The sequence below is a fragment of the Scyliorhinus torazame genome, chromosome 11 (assembly GCF_047496885.1).
Source record: "Scyliorhinus torazame isolate Kashiwa2021f chromosome 11, sScyTor2.1, whole genome shotgun sequence".
Classification (NCBI taxonomy): domain Eukaryota; kingdom Metazoa; phylum Chordata; class Chondrichthyes; order Carcharhiniformes; family Scyliorhinidae; genus Scyliorhinus; species Scyliorhinus torazame.
The window spans coordinates 4,924,340-4,950,115 of NC_092717.1; the positions used below are offsets into that span (position 1 = coordinate 4,924,340).

At 49.1% G+C, this 25,776-nt stretch overlaps 1 protein-coding gene across 1 annotated transcript in view; it reads right to left on the reverse strand.

The window, feature by feature from the left end:
* The window catches only part of pkhd1l1.1 (PKHD1 like 1, tandem duplicate 1), a 291,976-nt gene that overhangs the window by 185,698 nt on the left and 80,502 nt on the right, over positions 1-25,776 (reverse strand). The window contains 6 exon segments of the mRNA XM_072468659.1: positions 1,411-1,558; positions 11,125-11,297; positions 16,402-16,568; positions 19,387-19,508; positions 20,191-20,322; positions 24,878-24,991. Of these exon segments, the coding sequence (XP_072324760.1) occupies positions 1,411-1,558; positions 11,125-11,297; positions 16,402-16,568; positions 19,387-19,508; positions 20,191-20,322; positions 24,878-24,991 (856 nt within the window).

Consider the following 25,776-nt stretch of genomic DNA (forward strand, 5'->3'; position numbering starts at 1 on the left):
TCTACCAGGCTCCTGCATTCGGAGAGGGGAGTGGGGAGTGGGGTAAGAGTCTGGGAACATTCTGGAAACAGTGGAGATGGTGCAGTGAAAGGGTCTTCCACCAATTCTCCTTCTGCCCTCCCCACTGAAGGGGGGATGGGGTGATATCAGGAGCTGTGGTGTGGGGTAACAGGTGGGCCAGAGGAAGGGACCCAGTCACAATGTGGCACATTCGCAGCACTCAGGGGGAAATGAGGGGTGCTGGTCGTCAGACTAGTACGCAAGAGCTAATTATATTGTGCCCGGGTTATGGGCTCAAACCTCTGGGGTGGGTGCCAGACTGACAACCTTCTGGTTCAGTGGCGAGAGTGCTACCCACTGTGCCATCTGACGCAGGTATCTGGACTTTGAGTCGGTGAGAAGGAAGTTACATTGAACTGTACAAAGCTAACATAAGTGCTCCTATCCTGTTCGCTGCACTGAAGTTAACATTAATAAATTCCGATAACTTGGAATTAAAGTGAAGCTTAATCACAAGAACTGCAAGGCATTGTGCAACAGAACACAAAAACAGCATTCATGTCGAGAGGGCTAGAATACAAGACCAGGGATGTACTTCTGAGGCTGTACAAGGCTCTGGTCAGACCCCATTTGGAGTATTGGGAGCAGTTTTGGGCCCCGTATCTAAGGAAGGATGTGCTGGCCTTGGAAAGGGTCCAGAGGAGATTCACAATAATGATCCCTGGAATGAAGAGCTTGTCGTAGAGAAACGGTTGAGGATTCTGGGTCTGTACTCGGAGTTTAGAAGGATGAGGGGGAATCTTATTGAAACTTTACTGCGATAGAGTGGACGTGGAGAGGATGTTTTCACTAGTAAGAAAAATTAAAACACAAGGCCACCATCTCAGACTAAAGGGACGATCCTTTCAAACAGAGATGAGGAGGAATTTCTTCAGCCAGAGGGTGGTGAATCTGTGGAACTCTTTGCCGCAGAAGGCTGTGGAGGCCAAATCACTGAGTGTCTTTAAGACCGAGATGGATAGGTTCTTGATTAATAAGGGGATCGGGGTTATGGGGAGAAGGCAGGAGAATGGGGATGAGAAAATATCAGCCATGATTGAATGGCGGAGCAGACTCGATGGGCCGAGTGGCCTAATTCTGCTCCCCTATCTTATGGTCTTCAGCTGGCAACATAATTATAAGAAGATACATCACCCAATGTGAATCAGAGAATTGATTACATGGGCCATTTGTGTTCAATTCTCCGGAGGTTAACTGGAAAAATCTAGAGTGTTCCTGTCAAGCGAGACTCCACTCGGAGCAGAACTTGCTGAGATTTACCTTTGTGTGGAGAGATTTTTCCAGAAAGCAAACAGTTTGAGAGGAGGTTTCTAAAGAAAGCCCCTTTGCAGTTTCAGCTTCACTGCTTACCTTTCAAAGATTTTCCAAATATCTCAAGGTCAAAGGTGCCGGTGATTGGAGGTGAAGCAGCCTCTATTCTCTGAACTCTTATTACAGTTCCCTCAGGCCACGTGCTCCCTCTGTGAACCACCTGGTCTTTGGTGCCATTGGACACAGCCTGAACAACCAGAACAAACATTCATCACAAATGTTACCCTCTACAAACTGAGACATTTCACATTCAATTCTGGTCACCCTATTATAGGAAGGATATTGTTAAACTAGAAAGAGCGCAGAAGAGATTTACGAGGATGCTACCAGGACTTGATGGTCTGAGGTGTAATGAGAGGCTGGATAGGCCGGGACTTTTTTCCCTGGAGCATGGGAGGCTTAGGGATGAACTTATAGAGGTCTATAAAATAATGAGGAGCATCGATAAGGTAGATAGTCAACAGCTTTTCCCAAAGGTGGGGGAGTCTAGAACTAGAGGGCGTAGGTTAAAGGTGAGAGGGGAGAGATACAAAAGAGACCTTGGAAAGAGCAACCCCCTCAACCCCATGCCTCCTCCACCCCATGCCTCCTCCACCCCATCCCCTTCACCCAGTAACCCAATTAACCTTTCTGTTTGGACACTAAGGGCAATTTATCGCGGCCAATCCACCCAACTCGCACATCCCTGGACCGTGGGAGGAAACTGGAGCACCCGGAGGAAACCCAGGCACACACGGGGAGAACGGGCAGACTCCGCACAGACAGCGACTCAAGCCAGGAACCAAACCCGGGACCCCGGAGCTGTGAAGAAACTGCGCCAACCACTATGCCACCGTGCCGCCCAAAGTGCAGCGTGTACCATCTCTTCAGATCCTCCCTAACCTCGGGTAGCACAGTGGCGCAGTGGGCTAGCACTGCTGCCCCACGGCGCCAAGGTCCCAGGTTCAATCCCGGCTCTGGGTCACCGTCCACACGGAGGCCGCACACTCCCCCCGTGCCTGCGTGGGCCTCGCCCCCACAACCCAAAGATGTGCAGACTAGGTGGATTGGCCACGCCAAACTGCCCGTTAATTGGAAAAAATCAATTGGGTACTCTAAATTTATTTAAAAAAGAAAAAAAAGATCCTCCCTAACCTCCTCCTCCAGTTCTGTTAAATTCCATTTGTGTAGAAATGCCCAATCCCTCGCAGCTCAAAGTCCCAGGTATCTAAACGTGTCTCCGGCCACCTTAAATGGCATCCCCCCTATATTGGTCGCCGACCACTCGCTCGCCAGGAACACTGCAGTTTTCCCTACATTTAACTTGTATCCCGAGAACACCCCAAACTTCCTCAACAGGCCCATAATCCTCTCCATGCTCTCCAGCGGGTCAAAAACATACAATTGTAGGTCATCCGCGTATAGCAACACCCGATGCTCCCTTCCCCCCCCTTTGTAATCTTTGCGCCACTTTGCCGACCCCCTAAGAGCGATTGCCAGAGGCTCTACAGCCAGCACAAACAGCAGCAGGGCCAGTGGGCACCCCTGTCTTGTTCCCCTGTGCAGTTCAAAGTTCCGTGAACCCATGTCATTGGTCCACACACTTGCCCTCGGTGCCACATATAACAGGCACACCCATGCCACACACATTGGCACAAACGCGAACCTTTCCAGGACCTCAAACAGGTACTGCCACTCCACCCGGTCGAATGCCTTCTCCCCGTCCATTGACACCACAACCTCCAGCACCTGGGCTCTTGATGGGGTCATGATCACGTTTAACAGCCTCCTTATATTACTAAAAAGCTGCCTGCCTTTACAAAATCTTTTTGGTCCTCTGCAACCAACTCCGGGACACAACCTTCCATCATTCCCGCCACCAACTCAGCCCGCACTTTCACATCCGTATTTAACAGCGATATGGCCTATACGGCCCACTTTCCAAAGGGTCCTTCCCCTTTTTTGGTATTAATGCCTGCGTCATCGTCTCCGGCAGCTCCCCTTCTCCAATGTTTTCACACAGAGGGTGGTGAGTGTCTGGATGGGCTGCCAGAGGCAGTGGTAGAGGCGGGTACAATTTTGTCCTTTAAAAAGCAGTTAGACAGTTACATGGGCAGAGTGGGTATAGAAGGATATAGGCCAAATGCGGGCAAGTGGGACTAGCTTGGTGATAGAAACTGGGCGGCATGGACAAGCTGTGCCGAAGGGCCTGTTTCCATGCTGTAAACATCTATGACTCTAATTCCTTCTCTCAACCTCCCGTTGTACCTCAATGGGGTTCAGACAGCAAGTCCCAGAGAAAACACAGACCTTTACACCAGCCCTCTCACTGTGTTGTGGACCTGCTGAAGATGTCGAGGGAGGTTGGTCCGAAACTGGGAAAATTCTGTCTCGCAGCGTGTCCAAAGGTTCAGGAACATGTCAGAGCCAACTTCCCAGCAACCCCACTGAACATCAGGCACCAGAGAAAGTCCAAATCTCCTTTGCACTGTAATCTTGTCCCCAAGCTGTGCTTTAAAATTGATTCCACTTTCACAACTTACCTGCCTGATTGCCGGCAGTTTGCAGCAGAATAGTCTGTCACTGTAGCATTGAAAATACTTTCTTAGACAAATAGAAAGTTCAATGAAAGGGTTGAGGTGATGTATGATGCGGTATTAGCTGTATCTGGGCCTTACTTTTTTTTTAAAAATAATATTTTATTGAAAATTTTTGGTCAACCAACACAGTACATTGTGCATCCTTTACACAACATTGTAACAATACAGATAATAATGACCTTTTTTATTTAAACAAAAACAACAACAAATAAATAAATATTAAATAACAAAAAATAAAAACTAGCCCTAATTGGCAACTGCCTTGTCTCAGGCCACACCCGCCCCCCCCATCCCTCCCCATCCCTCCCCCCCCCCCCCCAAATCCTGGACCGCTGCTGCTGCCTTCTTTGTTTTCCCCCATCTATCTTTCCGCAAGATATTCGACGAACGGTTGCCACCGCCTAGTAAACCCTTGAGCCGACCCCTTAGGACGAACTTAATCCGCTCTAACTTTATGAACCCCGCCATATCATTTATCCAGGTCTCCACCCCCGGGGGCTTGGCTTCTTTCCACATTAGCAATATCCTGCGCCGGGCTACTAGGGACGCAAAGGCCAAAACATCGGCCTCTTTCGCCTCCTGCACTCCCGGCTCTTGTGCAACCCCAAATATAGCCAACCCCCAGCTTGGTTCGACCCGGACTCCTACTACTTTCGAAAGCACCTTTGTCACCCCCATCCAAAACCCCTGTAGTGCCGGGCATGACCAAAACATATGGGTATGATTCGCTGGGCTTCTCGAGCACCTCGCACACCTATCCTCCACCCCAAAAAATTTACTGAGCCGTGTTCCAGTCATATGTGCCCTGTGTAATACCTTAAACTGAATCAGGCTTAGCCTGGCGCACGAGGACGACGAGTTTACCCTGTTTAGGGCATCTGCCCACATCCCCTCCTCGATCTCCTCCCCTAGCTCTTCTTCCCATTTCCCTTTTAGTTCGTCCATCATAATCTCCCCTTCGTCTCTCATTTCCCTATATATATCCGACACCTTACCGTCCCCCACCCATTTCTTTGAGATGACTCTGTCCTGCACCTCTTGTGTCGGGAGCTGCGGGAATTCCCTCACCTGTTGCCTCGCAAAAGCCCTCAATTGCATGTACCTGAATGCATTCCCTTGGGGCAACCCATATTTCTCGGTCAGCGCTCCCAGACTCGCAAACTTCCCATCCACAAATAGATCTTTCAATTGCGTTATACCTGCTCTTTGCCACATTCCATATCCCCCATCCATTCCCCCCGGGGCAAACCTATGGTTGTTTCTTATCGGGGACCCCCCCAGAGCTCCGGTCTTTCCCCTATGTCGTCTCCACTGTCCCCAAATCTTCAGTGTAGCTACCACCACCGGACTCGTGGTATAGTTCCTTGGTGAGAACGGCAATGGGGCTGTCACCATAGCCTGCAGGCTGGTCCCCCTACAGGACGCCCTCTCTAATCTCTTCCATGCCGCTCCCTCCTCCTCTCCCATCCACTTACTCACCATTGAAATATTAGCGGCCCAATAATACTCACTTAGGCTTGGTAGTGCCAGCCCCCCCCTATCCCTACTACGCTGTAAGAATCCCTTCCTCACTCTCGGGGTCTTCCCGGCCCAAACAAAACCCATGATTCTCTTTTCTATCCTTTTGAAAAAAGCCTTCGTAATCACCACCGGGAGGCACTGAAACACAAAGAGGAATCTCGGGAGGACCACCATCTTAACCGCCTGCACCCTCCCTGCCATTGACAATGCTACCATATCCCATCTCTTGAAATCTTCCTCCATCTGTTCCACCAACCGCGTCAAATTCAGCCTGTGCAATGTGCCCCAATTCTTAGCTATCTGGATCCCCAGGTAACAAAAGTCTCTTGTTACCTTCCTCAACGGTAGGTCTTCTATTTCTCTACTCTGCTCCCCTGGATGCACCACAAACAGCTCACTCTTCCCCATATTCAATTTATACCCTGAAAAATCCCCAAACTCCCCAAGTATCCGCATTATTTCTGGCATCCCCTCCGCTGGATCCGCCACATATAGTAGCAGATCATCCGCATATAAAGATACCCGGTGTTCTTCTCCTCCCCTAAGTATTCCCCTCCATCTCCTGGAACCTCTCAGCGCTATCGCCAGGGGCTCAATCGCCAGTGCAAACAGTAATGGGGACAGAGGACATCCCTGCCTTGTCCCTCTATGGAGCCGAAAATATGCCGATCCCCGTCCATTCGTGACCACACTCGCCACTGGGGCCCTATACAACAGCTGCACCCATCTAACATACCCCTCTCCAAACCCAAATCTCCTCAACACCTCCCACAGATAATCCCACTCCACTCTATCAAATGCTTTCTCGGCATCCATCGCCACTACTATCTCCGTTTCACCCTCTGGTGGGGCCATCATCATTACCCCTAACAACCTCCGTATGTTCGTGTTCAGCTGTCTCCCCTTCACAAATCCAGTTTGGTCCTCATGAACCACCCCCGGGAAACATTCCTCTATTCTCATTGCCATTACCTTGGCCAGGACCTTGGCATCTACATTGAGGAGGGAAATTGGTCTGTAGGATCCGCATTGTAGCGGATCCTTTTCCTTCTTTAAAAGAAGCGATATCGTTGCTTCTGACATAGTCGGGGGCAGTTGTCCCCTTTCCTTTGCCTCGTTAAAGGTCCTCGTTAGTAGCGGGGCGAGCAAGTCCAAATATTTTCTGTAAAATTCAACTGGGAATCCGTCCGGTCCCGGGGCCTTTCCCGTCTGCATGTTCCTAATTCCTTTCACCACTTCTTCTACCGTGATCTGTGCTCCCAATCCCATCCTTTCCTGCTCTTCCACCTTGGGAATTTCCAGCCGATCCAAAAACTCCATCATTCTCTCCCTCCCATCCGGGGGTTGAGCTTCATACAATTTTTTATAAAATGTCTTGAACACTTCATTCACTCTCTCCGCTCCCCGCTCCGTCTCTCCATCTTCGTCTCTCACCCCCCCTATTTCCCTCGCTGCTCCCCTTTTCCTCAATTGGTGTGCCAGCAATCTGCTCGCCTTCTCTCCATATTCATACTGTACCCCCTGCGCCTTCCTCCATTGTGCCTCTGCAGTGCCTGTGGTCAGCAAGTCAAATTCCACATGCAGCCTTTGCCTTTCCCTATACAGTCCCTCCTCCGGTGCTTCCGCATATTGTCTGTCCACCCTCAAAAATTCTTGCAGCAACCGCTCCCGTTCCTTACTCTCCTGCTTCCCTTTATGTGTCCTTATTGATATCAGCTCCCCCCTAACCACCGCCTTCAACGCCTCCCAGACCACTCCCACCTGAACCTCCCCATTGTCATTGAGTTCCAAGTACTTTTCAATGCATCCCCTCACCCTTAGGCACACCCCCTCATCCGCCATTAGTCCCATGTCCATTCTCCAGGGTGGACGCCCTCTTGTTTCCTCCCCTATCTCCAAGTCTACCCAGTGTGGGGCATGATCCGAAATGGCTATAGCCGTATATTCCGTTCCCCTCACCCTCGGGATCAATGCCCTACCCAACACAAAAAAGTCTATGCGTGAATAGACTTTATGGACATAGGAGAAAAACGAGAACTCCTTACTCCTAAGTCTACTGAATCTCCACGGGTCCACCCCTCCCATCTGCTCCATAAAATCCTTAAGCACCTTGGCTGCTGCCGGCCTCCTACAAGTCCTGGACTTCGACCTATCCAGCCTTGGTTCCAACACCGTGTTGAAGTCTCCCCCCATTATCAGCTTTCCGGTCTCTAGGTCTGGGATGCGTCCTAGCATTCGCCTCATAAAATTGGCATCGTCCCAATTCGGGGCATACACGTTTACCAACACCACCATCTCTCCCTGTAATTTGCCACTCACCATCACGTATCTGCCCCCGTTATCCGCCACTATAGTCTTTGCCTCGAACATTACCCGCTTCCCCACTAATATAGCCACCCCCCTGTTTTTCGCATCCAGCCCCGAATGGAACACCTGCCCTACCCATCCTTTGCGCAACCTAACCTGATCTATCAGTTTCAGGTGCGTTTCCTGTAACATAACCACATCTGCCTTAAGTTTCTTAAGGTGTGCGAGTACCCGTGCCCTCTTTATCGGCCCGTTCAGCCCTCTCACGTTCCACGTGATCAGCCGGGTTGGGGGGCTTCCTACCCCCCCCCCCCCCCTTGCCGGTTAGCCATCATCTTTTTCCAGCTTCTCACCCAGTTCCCACGCAGCTGTATTTCTCCCAGACGGTGCCCCCCCCCGCCCATCCTTTTCCGTACCCACTCCCCCCTTCCCCCAGGAGCAGCAACCCAGTAATTCCCCCCTTCCCCCCCCCCCCCCGCTAGACCCCCCGCTAGCGTAATTACTCCCCCCATGTTGCTCCCAGAAGTCAGCAAACTCTGGCTGACCTCGGCTTCCCCCCGTGATCACGGCTCGCCCCGTGCGGCGCCCCCTCCTTCCTGCTTCTCTATTCCCGCCATAATTATCATAGCGCGGGAACCAAGCCCGCGCCTCTCCCTCGGCCCCGCCTCCCATGGCCAACGCCCCATCTCCTCTCCCTCCCCACCTCCCCCCATCACCACCTGTGGGAGAAAGAGAAGTTACCATACCGCAGGATTAATCATACAATCCCTCTTCGCCCCCCCCCCCACTCGTCCCACCACTTTGTCCAAACGTTCATTTTCGTAGTCCAATCATTCCAATTTTTCTTCTACAATAAAAGTCCACGCTTCATCCGCCGTCTCAAAGTAGTGGTGCCTCCCTTGATATGTGACCCACAGTCTTGCCGGTTGCAGCATTCCAAATTTTATCTTCTTTTTGTGAAGTACCGCTTTGGCCCGATTAAAGCTCGCCCTCCTTCTCGCCACCTCCGCACTCCAATCTTGATAGACGCGGATCACCGCGTTCTCCCATTTACTACACCGAGTTTTCTTCGCCCATCTAAGGACCATTTCTCTATCTTTAAAACGGAGAAATCTCACCACTATGGCTCTGGGAGCTTCTCCTGCTCTCGATCCTCGCACCATAACTCGGTATGCTCCCTCCACCTCCAACGGACCCGTCGGGGCCTCCACTCCCATTAACGAGTGCAGCATCGTGCTCACATATGCCCCGACGTCCGCCCCCTCCACACCTTCAGGAAGGCCAAGAATCCTCAAGTTGTTCCTCCTTGCGTTGTTTTCCAGTGCCTCCAACCTCTCCACAGATCGTTTCTGGTGTGCCTCCTGTATCTCCGACTTCACCACCAGGCCCTGTATATCGTTTTCATTCTCTGCTGCTTTCGCCTTCACGACCCGAAGCTCCTGCTCCTGGGTCTTTTGTTCCTCTTTCAGCCCTTCAATCGCCTGTAATATCGGGGCCAACAACTCTTTCTTCATTTCCTTTTTTATCTCCTCCACGCAGCGTTTCAAAAACTCTTGTTGTTCAGGGCCCCATATGAAACTGCCACCTTCCGACGCCATCTTGGTTTCTGCTTGCCTTCCTTGCCGTTGTTCCAAAGGATCCGCTGCAATCCGGCCACTTTCCTCTCCTTTTTCCATCCGTGTCCAGGGGGAATACCCTTCTGGTTTACCGCACGGTGTTTTTAGCCGTTAAAATTGCCGTTGGGGCTCCTATCAAGAGCCCAAAAGTCCATTCCACCGGGAGCTGCCGAAACGTGCGACTTAGCTGGTCATCGCCGCACCCGGAAGTCCGTATCTGGGCCTTACTAAAGCTGTATCTAGAGCTGTAGGAATATTGGAAGATGGGGTTTAGGAGAAGACCATTCGGCCCTTCGAGCCTGCTCTGCTGCCACTCACTAAGATCGCGGCTGACTGGGTGGCAGTCTCGCTCCACTTTCCCGACTGTTCCACATAACCCCCGATTTCCTCCTGTGCTCTGTTTCTGTCTCCAAACAGGAGAGGTTGAAGAATGATTGGACAAAGTCCTGTGAAATTCCTGAAGTGCAGAAGGGTGGGCCATCGGGAAGGATTGTCCATTTGGGAACATTACTCTCGGCAGAGGAACAGAACAAGGGGAAGGTGTAGGAAGAATCCTGATTGAGGGGTTTAGAGATTGAATGAGCAAGAGGAATTGGAGAAGCAGGAATGTGATTGAAAATAGGGAACACATCAAGAAAGGGATAGCCTTTTGGCAGGAGGAGATGGGAGAACAGAAATCCACAGCAGGGTAAATATAAAGGATGGGTACACACAGTGAGAAATAGGAGGCGGGACATTTTTCCAGAATTACAAGGTGCAAAGTTTGGAAGGGTAGATTCGATGGACCAATGAGCTTCTGCTGCTCAAATCCTGACCGCATGGTGGTAGGAACTAGGGTTGCCAACCCTCCAGGACTGGCCTGGAGTCTCCCTGATTGAAGGTCATTCTCCAGGACTCTGCTGTGTGCGACCCAGGACGGACAGAAAGCTGCAATTGCTTTCATTTTAAATTTTCTTTGAACATTTCTCTTTACCAGATGTCAAAATATTGATAATGGAAAGGGGGGGGGAGGGGGGTGGGGGTGGGTTGGGGGTTTGGGGGGGGGGGGTGGAGAAGAGTGGGAGAGTGTGGGGGTTGGCTGTTTGGCTGACTGTTGAGTATCACCCATTTGGGTAAAGAGTCAATTTGCTTTCCAATTGGTGTAGGAAGGCCGTGCGTCACAAGCATGGATATGCTGGCCGACTAATGGCTGGGGTGTGGGGGACAAATCATCTGACGAAGCCTCCAGGGATACAATTGATCACCGTTGGAAATGCTAGTAGGACGGATGGGACAGTAAGTTCTAGAAATGTGAGCAGGAAGTTGCAAAGGGACAAAAGGCACATAAAGTGAATGGGCAAAACGATGGCAAGTGAAGTATAATGTGGGCCAATATGCCCTTCTGAGGTGGCGCCCAGAACTGAACTGACTTACTTCAGATGAGGCCTTAGCACCAACTGAAGCATCACATTCTCTGCTTTGTATCACAATCCTGCTAAGATATGTACCAAAGTGCCACTCGCCATTAATGATTTTTGTTTTGTGCCACGTCCATCAATCAGAAATAATTCCCGCGTTTAGACTCCTCTACAATTCCAAGTCTCTCAGCATTTAGAAATTCCCTTGATTTACCTCCCTTTGCTCCAGAATAGATAACCTCCCACCTGCTGGACACCTGGCCAAGCCTCTCTGAGAGTAAAGCAGATTCATAAAATATTCTCTCAATAACCAATTTCTAACCAAACACTGACCTGAGCAAAGCCAACGTGGAGCAGTGGAATGTTGTAGCCACAGTCAATGGGAACCATAGTTACTGCGTACTGATTATGCACAACAGCATTTTCAATTCCTCCTTGGGTAACTATGAACTCTTCAATAAGAATTCCTCTGCCAAGCAATGGGGGGCCAGTTCTCGTTAGTAGATCTGCAAATTACAGATGACAGTCACTGAATTTAAAATCAAAATTTTGCAAACTATTTATGGAATGCACAAACAAACTCTACTAAACCTCAGAAATATATTTCAAAGGTAAAACTGTCAGAATAAGACTAGCCTTGTAGGGTGGGCAAGGTCTACCTCAGATATGGATGTACCTCAGATAATGTTCTAACTCAGATATGGATGTACCTCAGATAAGTATTTAACTCAGATAAGGATCCAACTCAGACATGGATCTACCTTCAATAAGGATCTTCCTCAGTTATGGATCCATCTCAGATATGGATCTACCTCAGATATGGATCTACCTCAGATATGGATCTACCTCAGATACGGATCCACTTCAGATATGGATCTACCTCAGATATGGATCTACCTCAGATAAGGTTCTAACTCAGATATGGATCTACTTCAGATATGGATCTACCTCAGATATGGATCTACCTCAGATATGGATCTACCTCAGATACGGATCCACCTCAGGTATGGATCTACCTCAGATACAGATCTACCTCAGATACAGATCTACCTCAGATACGGATCCACCTCAGATATGGATCTACCTCAGACATGGATCTACCTCAGACATGGATCAGCCTCAGACATGGATCTGCCTCAGACATGGATCTGCCTCAGATATGAAATGAAATGAAAAACGCTTATTGTCACAAGTAGGCTTCAAATGAAGTTACTGTGAAAAGCCCCCAGTCGCCACATTCCGGCGCCTGTTCGGGGAGGCTGGTACGGGAATTGAACCCTGCTGCTGGCCTGCCTTGGTCTGCTTTCAAAGCCAGCGATTTAGCCCTGTGCTCAGATATGGATCAACATCAGACATGGATCTATCTCAGACATGGATCTACCTCAGATATGGATTTACCTCAGACATGGATCTACCTCAGATATGGGTCTACCTCAGATATGGATCAATGTAAATAAGGTCTTGACTAGCGTCTCCAACAAGAGCCATGTGCCAGTTCCTAATGCCTTCCACTCAGATTACCAGTTTTAGATGGAGGCCCTGACGTACCATAATTGATGCATTTCCTGCTGTGGAAACATAGTAACAAGAAGAGACCATTCAGCTCTGTTGTGTTTTCATGTTTGTTCCGAATTGGAACAAGGTCACTTTAAGAATCCAATTACGGGGCGTATTGATGATGTCATTGGCAGTTTATCCTAACAGCCTGCAGCGTAAACACCTTTCCAATAAAGCTCTTGTTTATTTGTACCATTGCGGTCTGCAAGCCTAACTTATAAAAATACCATAAAGAAAACTGGCGACGGGTCGGTCGGCAACTCACTGGCAGACTCCCGCAGAAGTAAAGAAATATATGGAAAAATTGTTGATCCGTGTGCAGACTATTGGAAAGGATTAAGAAGCTAAAAACTTTGCTACACTGAAGCTGGCGACGGAGGGGTGCTAAATATCGGTAACAGCCCTCGAAGGGACTGAAATTAAGTAGTACATTTTGGAGGAAACAACATTGAAAAGAAGCTCGCCACGTGCTCTGCCCGGAAAGATCTGGAACAGTACAGGGAGTACGGTGAGTAGGAACTACACCTGCAACAATGTTTAGAGCTGGGGATGTTCCAAAACCCAGGGGGAAACAGGCTGAGCTCGGGGGTAACTTGTTTTTAAAAAGCGAGTGGGACCACGTGATGCGGAGATGGGAATCGCAGCTTTTCTGCAGGTTCTATACCACTGGTGAAAATTGGATACCTTCCATCGTCTTAGCACAGACAGGACCGATCTCCTACACTGTTCAAACTCGGGATGATGTAGTGTGGAGGAGACACGCTGATCAACGTTTAGCAACTAGAACTAGTTTTCCAGAGACAGAGTCAGCCGAGAGTCTACAACAGGCTGTGGCCAGTGAAGACATAGACATTCCTGAGAAACTGACAATACCAGAAACAACTGTGGAAGCAGAACTCCAGTTGTGGACCTTTCAACACCGAGTCAACCTCTGAACACTACACAAAGTCTACCTCCGACTCGGATTGAGACAACTATGGACGACGTCCAAACAAAACCCAAAAACACCAGAGATTGTAGTCAACACGAAAAAGCTGCATCGGGGTTCTCCGCCCGCCGCGCCACATTTCTGCCTCACCCCGCCGGCGGAGAATCCAGCCCCAGGTATCTGCTGTGGTTTGCGGAGAACCACACAGAAATAGATGTCCTCTGAAATGTCCAATTTATTGACAATTGTGTTTATTAATTGTTCATCTTGTAAATTTTGATAATTAATGTTAGTTTGTGTTTCATTGCAGAAATCTCTGATGTAAAGGGGGAGGAATGTGCGTTTATGTTTGTTCCTCGTTGGAACAAGGTCACGTTAAGAGTCTGATCATGTGCCACATTGATGAGGTCATCAGCTGTTTGCATGGGTAAATGGGCAGACTATCCAAACAAAATGTGAAAACACCTGTCCAATAAAGCTCTTGTTTGCTTGTACCTTCATGGTCTGTAAGCCTATCCTTTATAAATATCACAAGCCCTTTGAGATTGTTTTGTTGTGTTAGCTCATGGCTGATCAGTACCCCAAGTCTACTTACCCATCTCTGATCCATATCCCTCGATATCCTTACAGGACAGAACCAGACCATTTCTCTCATACAATGCTCAGAGGGAGCATCAGATACGCAAGGATGGAGTTTACAGATTCAAGGTTTACACTCTTGCAACAGAACTGTTCACACCAAAGAAGTCAACAGGCTTCACAGATTTAATGTTTCTTTTCTTACTTTGTGTTTGTTTCTGTTTCTTATAGCCAGTGTTGACTCAGGCATTATTGAGATTTATAGTTCTAGTTGGGCTACATTCTAACTGCAGGAATTCACCAAGGTTCCTTAGGCAGCACGTTCCAAACCTACGACAACTACCATCTAGAAGGACAGAGCAGCAGATATCTGGGAACTCCACCACCTGGAGGTTCCCCTCCACGTCACTCACCACCCCGACTTGGAAATCTATCGGCTGTTCCTTCATTGTTGCTGGGGCAACATCCTGGAACTCCCTCCCTAACAGCACAGTGGGTGTACCTACACCTCAAAGACTGCAGTGGTTCAAGAAGGCGGCTAACCACCACCTTCTCAAGGGCACTTAGGGATGGGCAGTAAATGCTGGCCTAGCCAGCAACGGCCATGTAGTGATCTGTACATACATCTGCACATACACCAGGGACTGCAGCAGAGATGTGACAGTCACAGCACCACTAGAGGGAGCATCAGAGACGGGCACCTACTCCAGCACGGTTGGACGAGGGGACAATGTCCACAATTTCAGAATGTCAAGTCAGAACTGCTTGAAGTTGCCGGCCTGCTGCTTCGCAATGCGCAGATTGTGATTCCGGCCACACTCTGCGCCGAGATGCTACGTAAGATTCATGAAGGCCACCTAGGAATTGAGAAATGCAAAAGGCGAGCACGACAGGCTGTGTACTGGCCCGGCATGAATCAAGACATAACGGACATGGTCATGACATGTGACACCTGTCAAAGACATCAACCTGCACAGTGTAACGAACCTGCAGCAATACAAACTCACAATGGCGCCATGGACAAAAGTGGGCCTTGACCTATTTCATGCCACAGGGCGTGATTACACCTTGATCATGGACTATTACTCAAACTATCCGGAGGTACTGAAACTCCATGATCTCACGTCGTCATCTGTCATCAAGGCGTGCCAGGAGACATTCGCGCGACATGGAATCCCACGTGTGGTGATGTCAGATAATGGTCCCTGCTTCGCGAGCTGGGAATGGAAAGAGTTCTCAGACCGCTACAGCTTTCGGCATGTAACATCCAGTCCACGCTACCCACAGTCAAATGGGAAAGTGGAAAAGGGTGTCCACGTTGTTAAACAACTTATTAGCAAGGCAACAGATTCACACTCGGACATCAACCTAGCGCTGTTGTCCTGCCGAGCAACCCCATTGAGCTCAGGACTGTTGCCAGCGCAGATGCTCTTTGACAGGAACATCCAGACAACCCTCCCGACGATTCAATTCCGAGACCCCGATAACGCTCTGGTACTCGACAAAATGCGGGTACTACGGTCCAAACAAAAACAATACTACGATCAACATATGATCCCACTCAAGCCACTGAACATGGGCGACATCGTCAGGATCAGGGACCCAGAAGGCGGATGGTCTGAGTCAGCCACGGTGATCAGGCAGGAGGCACCACGGTCACACGTTGTCAAGTCGTCGGCGGGAGTTCTCTTTCGCCGTAACCACCGGGATCTATTAATGCTTCGGCCGACAACGCCGGTGATTCCCACACTGGAGATGACCAAGTCCATTAGTCCACAGGACATTCCTCGCCACACAACGCCAGACAGTACTCTTGATTACATCAAACCGTCATCCCCACCACCACCGTTAAGACTCTCCAGCAGAAGCTGTCAGGCACCCGACCGGCTAGATTTGTAACAACACTTCAACACACCCACAAGACAAATATGGACATTTCTCACAATGGACTCACAACACAGTTAATTGTTGCTGTATTACTTTATCATTTTCACAGTGTGCAGCTTTGCTTATTCTCACCACTTGTTATGTACAGTTTTCTTGAGGCCCGTCTAGAAAACATATCAAGTCAAAAGGGGAGGAAGTAGTGATCTGTACATCTGTACATACATCTGTACATACACCAGGGACTGCAGCACAGATGTAACAGCCACAGCATCACTAGAGGGCAGCATCAGAGACGGGTATAAAGGGTCGAGCCCAAGGGAGGATCCGCCTCTTTCAGAAGCACAGGGCTAGTGAGCAGCAGCAGACAGAGACAGCTCAGCATAGGCAGCTTACCTTAGCTTCACTGGTCATACCTCTTGACTGTTTTACATCTAGTTGAGCTCTGGAAGCAGAACAAACCCTTTGAATAAAGTGTTAGTGTTAACTGTAAGTCTACAGTCGTTATTCAGAATTAGAGAATAACACCCCATAAAATTGATTTTTTTAAAACTTGAATCGAATCTACAAAAGTTCTACACTACATTCCTGTTTCATCACGATCATAGTATTGGGATTGTGACTGAATCTTCACTCAGGTTTGAAATACAAAATGAAAATACCATTTTGATTCTGCGTTGTCGCCCTCTGTCCAATGTACACAGTGTCCACAAAAAAATCCTGGTCTGGTGTGATTCTCTGTAGATTAATTCCCATCAACATAAAGTTTCTTCCATGAGGAAACAGGGATTTCACACGATCCAGCAAATCGATACAGGTGTAGGACCATCTGGAGTCAATAAACATTCAATAAGGTACAGCCCAGCACATCAAATTCAACATTCAAGCACACATTAGACAGCCACAAACCAAGATTTCTATTTTGTGAAAACCAATTTTACCTGCTGGCTGAATATTGAAAACCTGCTCCAATGTGAGGGAGGCTCCAAAAGCAGGAGAATGCAAACATTGCATCTGTCGACTGGTGGATAGGAGGAAGTTTGATGTTGTTGTATAACTTATATCTCAGAGTTATGCAGAGATTACACTAGTTTCTATGCATGTGACCTGTTTATTTACAGTCCTTTGAAAGGTCTACTCCGCGTTTAAGCTCTGGTTTCCAGCTCTTTTTATAACTTTACTCTGAGTCCACACCCAGGCTTAAACAATCAAATACAGTGAGTATCAATAGTAAACAGACTCACATAATCAAACATTTAAACAATTGAACACAGCAGGTGTCACTCCAAGTTCCCACTAATTCTGATATATCTTAAGTTCTTGATGCTAAAAATCCTGTGGTTCTGATTTAAACTTTATCATCATCAAAGTTACACCCCCTCCCAAACTTTCTAACTGATAACATTTATACAGAGTGTAAACTGGAGTGTGTTTCATGGCCTTATTGCCAGGGCTCAGGCACTCCTCTCCCCTCTCCCAATGTCCTAAAGGTAGTCCATTCACTGATGGCCCATCCAACAGATTGTCTCAAATCATTACTCTGCGATATTATGTCCTTTGGAGTGGGGGGGGGTTATTTAGAACCGGAATTCAATAGAACAAACTCGGCAGCTGCTACACTTTTCAGAACCCCAGCACATCCCAAAGCACTGAACAGACAATGAAATATGTTTGACGCCTAGTCACTGATGTAATGTAGCAGTCAATTTGTGCACAGAAAGCTCCCACAAACACTTTTGTGATTGAGGGATGAATATTGGTCAGGTCACCAGGGACAACTGCCCAGTTTTGCTTTGGTAAGTGTGATGGGATGTCTAGCTTCTGACTGAGAGGGTGGATGGGGCCTCAGGGTAACATCTGATTTGAAACACAACACTTCAGGCAATGCGGCACTGTCCCAGTACTGCACGAGGAATTTCAGTCCGGAGTAATAGCTCAAATCTCTGGGGTGGGTTTGAATGCACAAACATCTTGGGTGGGATTCTCCGCCCCGCCACATTTCTGCCCCGACCCGCCGGCGGGATCCTCCGTTACGCCAGCTGGCCAATGGGGTTTCCCGTTGTGGGGCAGTCCCACGCTGTCAGAAAACCCCCGGGCGCCGGCAAAACGGAGACTCCTGCCGGCGGAGAATCCCGGCCCTTGTGTTCTGTGACATCCTGGAGTGTTGAAAAGGAATTATATATTAAAAAAAAAATTTAAAGTACCTCATTATTTTATTTTCCAATTAAGGGGCAATTTAGCGCGGCCAATCCACTCAACCTGCCCACCTTTGGATTATGGGGGTGAGACCCACGCAGACACGGGGAGAATGTGCAAACCCCACACGGACAGTGACCCAGAGCCGGGATCGAACTCAGGACCTCGGCGCCGTGAGGCAGCAGTGCTAACCAACGTGCCGCCCTGTTGAAAAGGAATTATATAAAAGAAAATCCCTTCCCCTTTCTTTCTGATCAGTTTGTTTTACTGCAAATATTCTAAAATGTGACATTGGAGGTCTTTTTATTCCCAGATGATAGAGAACACAAGTTACAGAAACAAAACTTCAAAGGATTACTGTACTGACACTTAGTTCAGATGCTGAGTCTGATTCTATCAGCCTCCCCATCCAGGGTGCATTCCTGCCCAGAGTGGAATCTTCAAAAATCTGGACTATCTCTGTCTACTCAAATCCCAAGGCAGTTACTGTTATACTGACTGCGGTTAGCTGGGCCATTTCGGTAATGGGAAAATCCAGCAGCTGAGGCAAAATCTGGGCAGAATATGAAGTAAGATTGACGAAAATGGTTCCCGGGATGAGGAATTTCAGATGCGAAGATAAATTGGGGAAGCTGGGACTGTTCTCCTTAAAGGGGAGAAGTTTGAGAGGAGATTTGATAGAAGCGGTCAAAATCAGGAGGGGTCTGGACAGAGTAGATCGAGGGAAACTTTTCCCATTGGTAGAAGGGTGAAAACGAGAGGATACAGACTTAAGGTGATTGGCAAAAGGGGCAACAACAACTTGAGGGAACACCTTTCCACACAGCGAGTGGTTAGAGTCTGGAATGCACTGTCTGACAGTGTGGTGGAGGTAAATTCAGTCTTGCCTTTTTGCAAGGAACTGGATTATTAAAGAGAAATTAACTTGGGGGGCGGCGGGTTAAGGTGGGTGTGACATTATGGGAAATGTTCAGAATACAATGGGTTAATGTCATATCATAATAAACCACTAGATGGAGCTAGATGCAGAACTATATAAAGCACTGACTCGCAGACTTCTGGGAGAAGACTGGAGAGGAGGGCATAGGAGCAGTGAGGAGAGATCAGACTACAGTTATAGATAGAGTGTAGAGACTAGTGTTAATTGAGTGTAGATTGTAGATCACTAGATTACTATTTACTATAGGAGTAAGTGGTCGAGCTTTAATAAGCAGTGGAAATAAATGTTAGCTTTGTTAATGATCTTAGCTTCTGTGGTCTTTGTGAACACTACAACATCCATCCTGAGAACAAGAATCACAGAGAACACCACAGTGGGGGGGGGGGGGGCATTAGGTGCGTTGCTCTTGCAGAGGGCCAGCACAGATCCGACTGACCAAATGGCCTCCTGTTTTATAACCGCACAATGATTCTAAATCCAAATAAAATCATATTTACGCACCAGTACTTACCGATTCTCTTGAGCAAAACTGTATTGGAACCAAACAGATTTTACAAATTTTTCATCTTCGTTCATGTAGCTGACTGACAGTAGAAGATAATTTTGCAAAAATCCTTTGTACGCAAAACAAAGCTGAACAGACGATTAAAGTCACATCAACATACTGTTCATGTATCATATCCCAGAGTCACTTACTCAAAAGCTGCATAGCAAGACATTATTTGTGCAGAACCTACAGCATTCATTAGTGCATTGAGTAAAATAAACATACAGGAATCCATCACAGGAGTTTAATTCGACCAAGATTTATACTAACAACTATTGAAACCCAATAATATGCCCAATATTGTACCCTTTTTGCTGACATGCAGTTAAGACCAGTACTCGCCCAACTCCATTAAAATACAGCCAAATTTAAAATGCAAAACCAATGTATCCAATCAGGGCCCCAAGGAAAATGCCCAAAATACCGTTCTTGTGAAAATCTTTGTGCCAAATGAGTGAACAATCAACTTTGCAGTTGGTAAGTCTGTAACTTTGCAAAGTCAAATTCGTCCCCCAACTCCCCATTTTTCTTCCCCCCCACCCCAACTAAATGTGCTGACAGACTATCACTGAACATTACAGATCAAACTCACATGAATAAGGCCACTCGACAAAAACCCACAGATTGGTAACAAGTCTAAAGCAGCCTCAAAAACCTACCCATTTTCAGAGTAGCAGTATAATCAAACCACTTCAAATGTAGCTACTGTCAGATGACAGGGTGATTCAAGGAGTGTTTGCATTCACCTCCCAGTAGTTTCAGACTCACCTGGTTGTATATGCTTAGCGAGAATGAATGATGATAGTTTGCAAAGCCAAACAAAGATGTGGGGTTTTTTGCACAGGAATGTCCACAGAAAGCATCGGTGTTCCTTGTTACCTGGCCACCTTGCAAGCTGGTCTACGAGTTTAAAAGGGAAACAGGAAATTACATTCTATTGATGGACTGTGGAATAATCCAGAGGGAGTGAGTTCCAATCCCTGGGACACAGTTGGAGAAATCTGAAATCAGTTTAAAACTGTTAATAAAAAGCTGGTCTCAGGAAAAGTGACCATGATGCTGGCCGATTGGTGTAAGTTGGCTCACTAATGTCCTTCAGGGAAGGAAATCTGCCGTCCTTACCCAGTCTGGCCAGCACGTGACTCCAGATGCAATGTGATTAACTCTAACTGTCCACTGAAGTGACCCAACAAGTCACACTGCTTCTCAAGGGTAACGAGGACCTTTGGCCTCGCCAACAGAGCTCACCACCCAAGATTAAATTAAAAGTTACAATTTATTGCTCAATTGAATATTAATAACCAATGGAGAATGGCTATCCATTCAATTGAAGGGCTTCTTTCTACCAGCAGCATGTGATAGACTATTAATTCATATCACAGATTCACAAGTGGTAATATTCAATTCATTGGGAGAAACAACAGCAAGTGTTGGCGTGGCTGTTCATTATTGATCCTGTCCCATTACACATTCCATTGGCTTCAATGGGAATGAGGATCAAGCAGCTAGGATCTTTAACAGGCAGGTGTTAAGAGACGGCATGGCAGTGCAGCACTCCTTCAGTACTGACCCTCTGGCAGTGCAGCACTCCCTCAGTACTGACCCTCTGACAGTGCAGCACTCCCTCAGTACTGACCCTCTGACAGAGCAGCACTCCCTCAGTACTGACCCTCTGACAGTGCAGCACTCCCTCAGTACTGACCCTCTGACAGTGCAGCACTCCCTCAGTACTGACCCTCTGACAGTGCGGCACTCCCTCAGTACTGACCCACTGACAGTGCAGCACTCCCTCAGTACTGACCCTCTGACAGTGCGGCACTCCCTCAGTACTGACCCTCTGACAGTGCGGCACTCCCTCAGTACAGACACTCTGACAGTGCGGCACTCCCTCAGTACTGACCCTCTGACAGAGCAGCACTCCCTCAGTACTGACCCTCTGACAGTGCGGTGCTCCCTCAGTACTGACCCTCTGACAGTGCAGCACTCCCTCAGTACTGACCCTCTGACAGTGCAGCACTCCCTCAGTACTGACCCTCTGACAGAGCAGCACTCCCTCAGTACTGACCCTCTGACAGTGCGGCACTCCCTCAGTACTGACCCTCTGACAGTGCAGCACTCCCTCAGTACTGACCCTCTGACAGTGCGGCATTCCCTCAGTACTGACCCTCTGACAGTGCAGCACTCCCTCAGTACTGACCCTCTGACAGTGCGGCATTCCCTCAGTACTGACCCTCTGACAGTGCGGCACTCCCTCAGTACTGATCTTCTGGCAGTGCAGCACTCCCTCAGTACTGATCTTCTGACAGTGCAGCACTCCCTCAGTACTGACCCTCTGACAGTGCGGCACTCCCTCAGTACTGACCCTCTGACAGTGCGGCACTCCCTCAGTACTGACCCTCTGACAGTGCAGCACTCCCTCAGTACTGACCCTCTGACAGTGCAGCACTCCCTCAGTACTGACCCTCTGACAGTGCAGCACTCCCTCAGTACTGACCCTCTGACAGTGCGGCACTCCCTCAGTACTGACCCTCTGACAGTGCGGCACTCCCTCAGTACTGACCCTCTGACAGTGCGGCACTCCCTCAGTACTGACCCTCTGACAGTGCGGCACTCCCTCAGTACTGACCCTTTGACAGTGCAGCACTCCCTCAGTACTGACCCTCTGACAGTGCGGCACTCCCTCAGTACTGACCCTCTGACAGTGCAGCACTCCCTCAGTACTGACCCTCTGACAGTGTGGCACTCCCTCAGTTCTGACCCTCTGATAGTGCAGCACTCCCTCAGTACTGACCCTCTGACAGTGTGGCACTCCCTCAGTACTGACCCTCTGACAGTGCAGCACTCACTGAGTACTGACCATCTGACAGTGCGGCACTCCCTCAGTACTGACCCTCTGACAGTGCAGCACTCCCTCAGTACTGACCCTCTGACAGTGCGGCACTCCTTCAGTACTGACCCTCTGACAGTGCAGCACTTACTCAGTACTGACCCTCTGACAGTGCGGCGTTCCCTCAGTACTGACCCTCTGACTGTGCAGCACTCCCTCAGTACTGACCCTCTGACAGTGCAGCACTCCCTCAGTACTGACCCTCTGACAGTGCAGCACTCCCTCAGTACTGACCCTCTGACAGTGCGGCATTCCCTCAGTACTGACCCTCTGACAGTGCAGCACTCCCTCAGTACTGACCCTCTGACAGTGCGGCATTCCCTCAGTACTGACCCTCTGACAGTGCAGCACTCCCTCAGTACTGACCCTCTGACAGTGCGGCATTCCCTCAGTACTGACCCTCTGACAGTGCGGCACTCCCTCAGTACTGATCTTCTGGCAGTGCAGCACTCCCTCAGTACTGATCTTCTGACAGTGCAGCACTCCCTCAGTACTGACCCTCTGACAGTGCGGCACTCCCTCAGTACTGACCCTCTGACAGTGCGGCACTCCCTCAGTACTGACCCTCTGACAGTGCAGCACTCCCTCAGTACTGACCCTCTGACAGTGCAGCACTCCCTCAGTACTGACCCTCTGACAGTGCAGCACTCCCTCAGTACTGACCCTCTGACAGTGCGGCACTCCCTCAGTACTGACCCTCTGACAGTGCGGCACTCCCTCAGTACTGACCCTCTGACAGTGCGGCACTCCCTCAGTACTGACCCTCTGACAGTGCGGCACTCCCTCAGTACTGACCCTTTGACAGTGCAGCACTCCCTCAGTACTGACCCTCTGACAGTGCGGCACTCCCTCAGTACTGACCCTCTGACAGTGCAGCACTCCCTCAGTACTGACCCTCTGACAGTGTGGCACTCCCTCAGTTCTGACCCTCTGATAGTGCAGCACTCCCTCAGTACTGACCCTCTGACAGTGTGGCACTCCCTCAGTACTGACCCTCTGACAGTGCAGCACTCACTGAGTACTGACCATCTGACAGTGCGGCACTCCCTCAGTACTGACCCTCTGACAGTGCAGCACTCCCTCAGTACTGACCCTCTGACAGTGCGGCACTCCTTCAGTACTGACCCTCTGACAGTGCAGCACTTACTCAGTACTGACCCTCTGACAGTGCGGCGTTCCCTCAGTACTGACCCTCTGACTGTGCAGCACTCCCTCAGTACTGACCCTCTGACAGTGCAGCACTCCCTCAGTACTGACCCTTTGATAGTGCGACGTTCCCTCAGTACTGACCATCTGACAGTGCGGCACTCTCTCAGTACTGGCCCTCTGACAGTGCAGCACTCCCTCAGTACTGACCCTCTGACAGTGCAGCACTCCCTCAATACTGACCCTCTGACAGTGCAGCACTCCCTCAGTACTGACCCTCTGACAGTGCGGCACTCCCTCAGTACTGACCCTCTGCCAGTGCAGCATTCCCTCAATACTGACCCTCTAATAGTGCAGCACTCCCTCAGTACCTACCCTCTGACCGTGCAGCACTCCCTCAGTACTGACCCTCTGACAGTGCAGCACTCCCTCAGTACTGACCCACTGACAGTGCAGCACTCCCTCAGTACTGACTCTCTGACAGTGCAGCACTCCCTCAGTACTGACCCTCTGACAGTGCAGCACTCCCTCAGTACTGACCCTCTGACAGTGTGGCACTCCTTCAGTACTGACCCTCTGACAGTGCAGCACTCCCTCAGTACTGACCCTCTGACAGTGCGGCGTTCCCTCAGTACTGACCCTCTGACTGTGCAGCACTCCCTCAGTACTGACCCTCTGACAGTGCAGCACTCCCTCAGTACTGACCCTCTGACAGTGCAGCACTCCCTCAGTACTGACCCTTTGATAGTGCGACGTTCCCTCAGTACTGACCATCTGACAGTGCGGCACTCTCTCAGTACTGGCCCTCTGACAGTGCAGCACTCCCTCAGTACTGACCCTCTGACAGTGCAGCACTCCCTCAATACTGACCCTCTGACAGTGCAGCACTCCCTCAGTACTGACCCTCTGACAGTGCGGCACTCCCTCAGTACTGACCCTCTGCCAGTGCAGCACTCCCTCAATACTGACCCTCTAATAGTGCAGCACTCCCTCAGTACCTACCCTCTGACCGTGCAGCACTCCCTCAGTACTGACCCTCTGACAGTGCAGCACTCCCTCAGTACTGACCCACTGACAGTGCAGCACTCCCTCAGTACTGACTCTCTGACAGTGCAGCACTCCCTCAGTACTGTCCCTCTGACAGTGTGGCACTCCCTCAGTACTGACCCTCTGACAGTGCAGCACTCCCTCAGTACTGACCCTCTGACAGTGTGGCACTCCCTCAGTCCTGCACTGGGAGTGCCAACTTGGTTTCTGTGCCCATGTCTCCACTGTAGATCTTGGTCCTCGTGACCAGTTGCTGAGGAACTAAATCCAAGTCACTTTGAAACTCATTTTTAAAAATATCTCCTCTTTTCTGAACGAAGTGTTAATGAATTGAATGTTTGATTTAATCTGATTATTTTTATTTTGTGCAAATACCTTTGTTTGGTCATCTTCAAAATTGTTGAAATATTTGACAGCGTAGCCTTCCCTGTAATCCACAATGTGGGCTGGACATTTCGCACTCACCAAGTCTTCTAAAGCAGCTTTGACCTGGAATGAAAGGTTTTAATGAGCAGAAGGAAGGTCCCTGGTTATTGGTGCTGGTCAAACTAGCCACAGCTTCTGACCATCTTTCAGTCCTCTGCCTGTCACTGGCTGAGCTGTAACTCTGTATCGGCCGTGTCACTCGTCTCAGACACGAGAGCGGGAATGGTAGCCCCTTGGCCATAATCCTGTGGCCTGTGACCCTGACCCTGAGTTCGAATCTCGCCAGCGCAGTTTTAATTCATTAAATAAACCCAGAGGAACAAGTTAGCATCAGCAATGGTAACCACAAAATACTGGATTGGTGGATCACTGAGGCCCCTGCAGGGAAGGAAATCTGCCGTCCTTACCCGGTCTGGCCTACACGTGACTCCAGACCCACAGCAATGTGGTTGGCTCTTCAGTGACCATTGAAATGGCCCAGCGCGTCCCTCAGATACGCGCAGGAAGGCGGTTCACCACGATCTTCCGCAGCATAATTCATGAAGGTCAAATATACTGGCCTTACTGTGTCACAATGAAACAATTGTTCAGCAGCTAAGAGTACTGACTCCGAAGCTCAACTTTTAAGAATGAAAAGTGGATTTTGCTTTGGGGACAGAGTGTCTTTCCAAGTATTGCTATCTGAAGGTGCGACTAATTGAGGCATTAAGTGAAATTACTGCAGAATTACAACAATAATAATGTCCCAAATCCCCCCAAATGGAAACCAATACGAGCTGAGACACATCAGGAGATATTAGGGCAAATGAGGGGAGATCTAATTGAGGTACCTATGATAAATGGTCTGG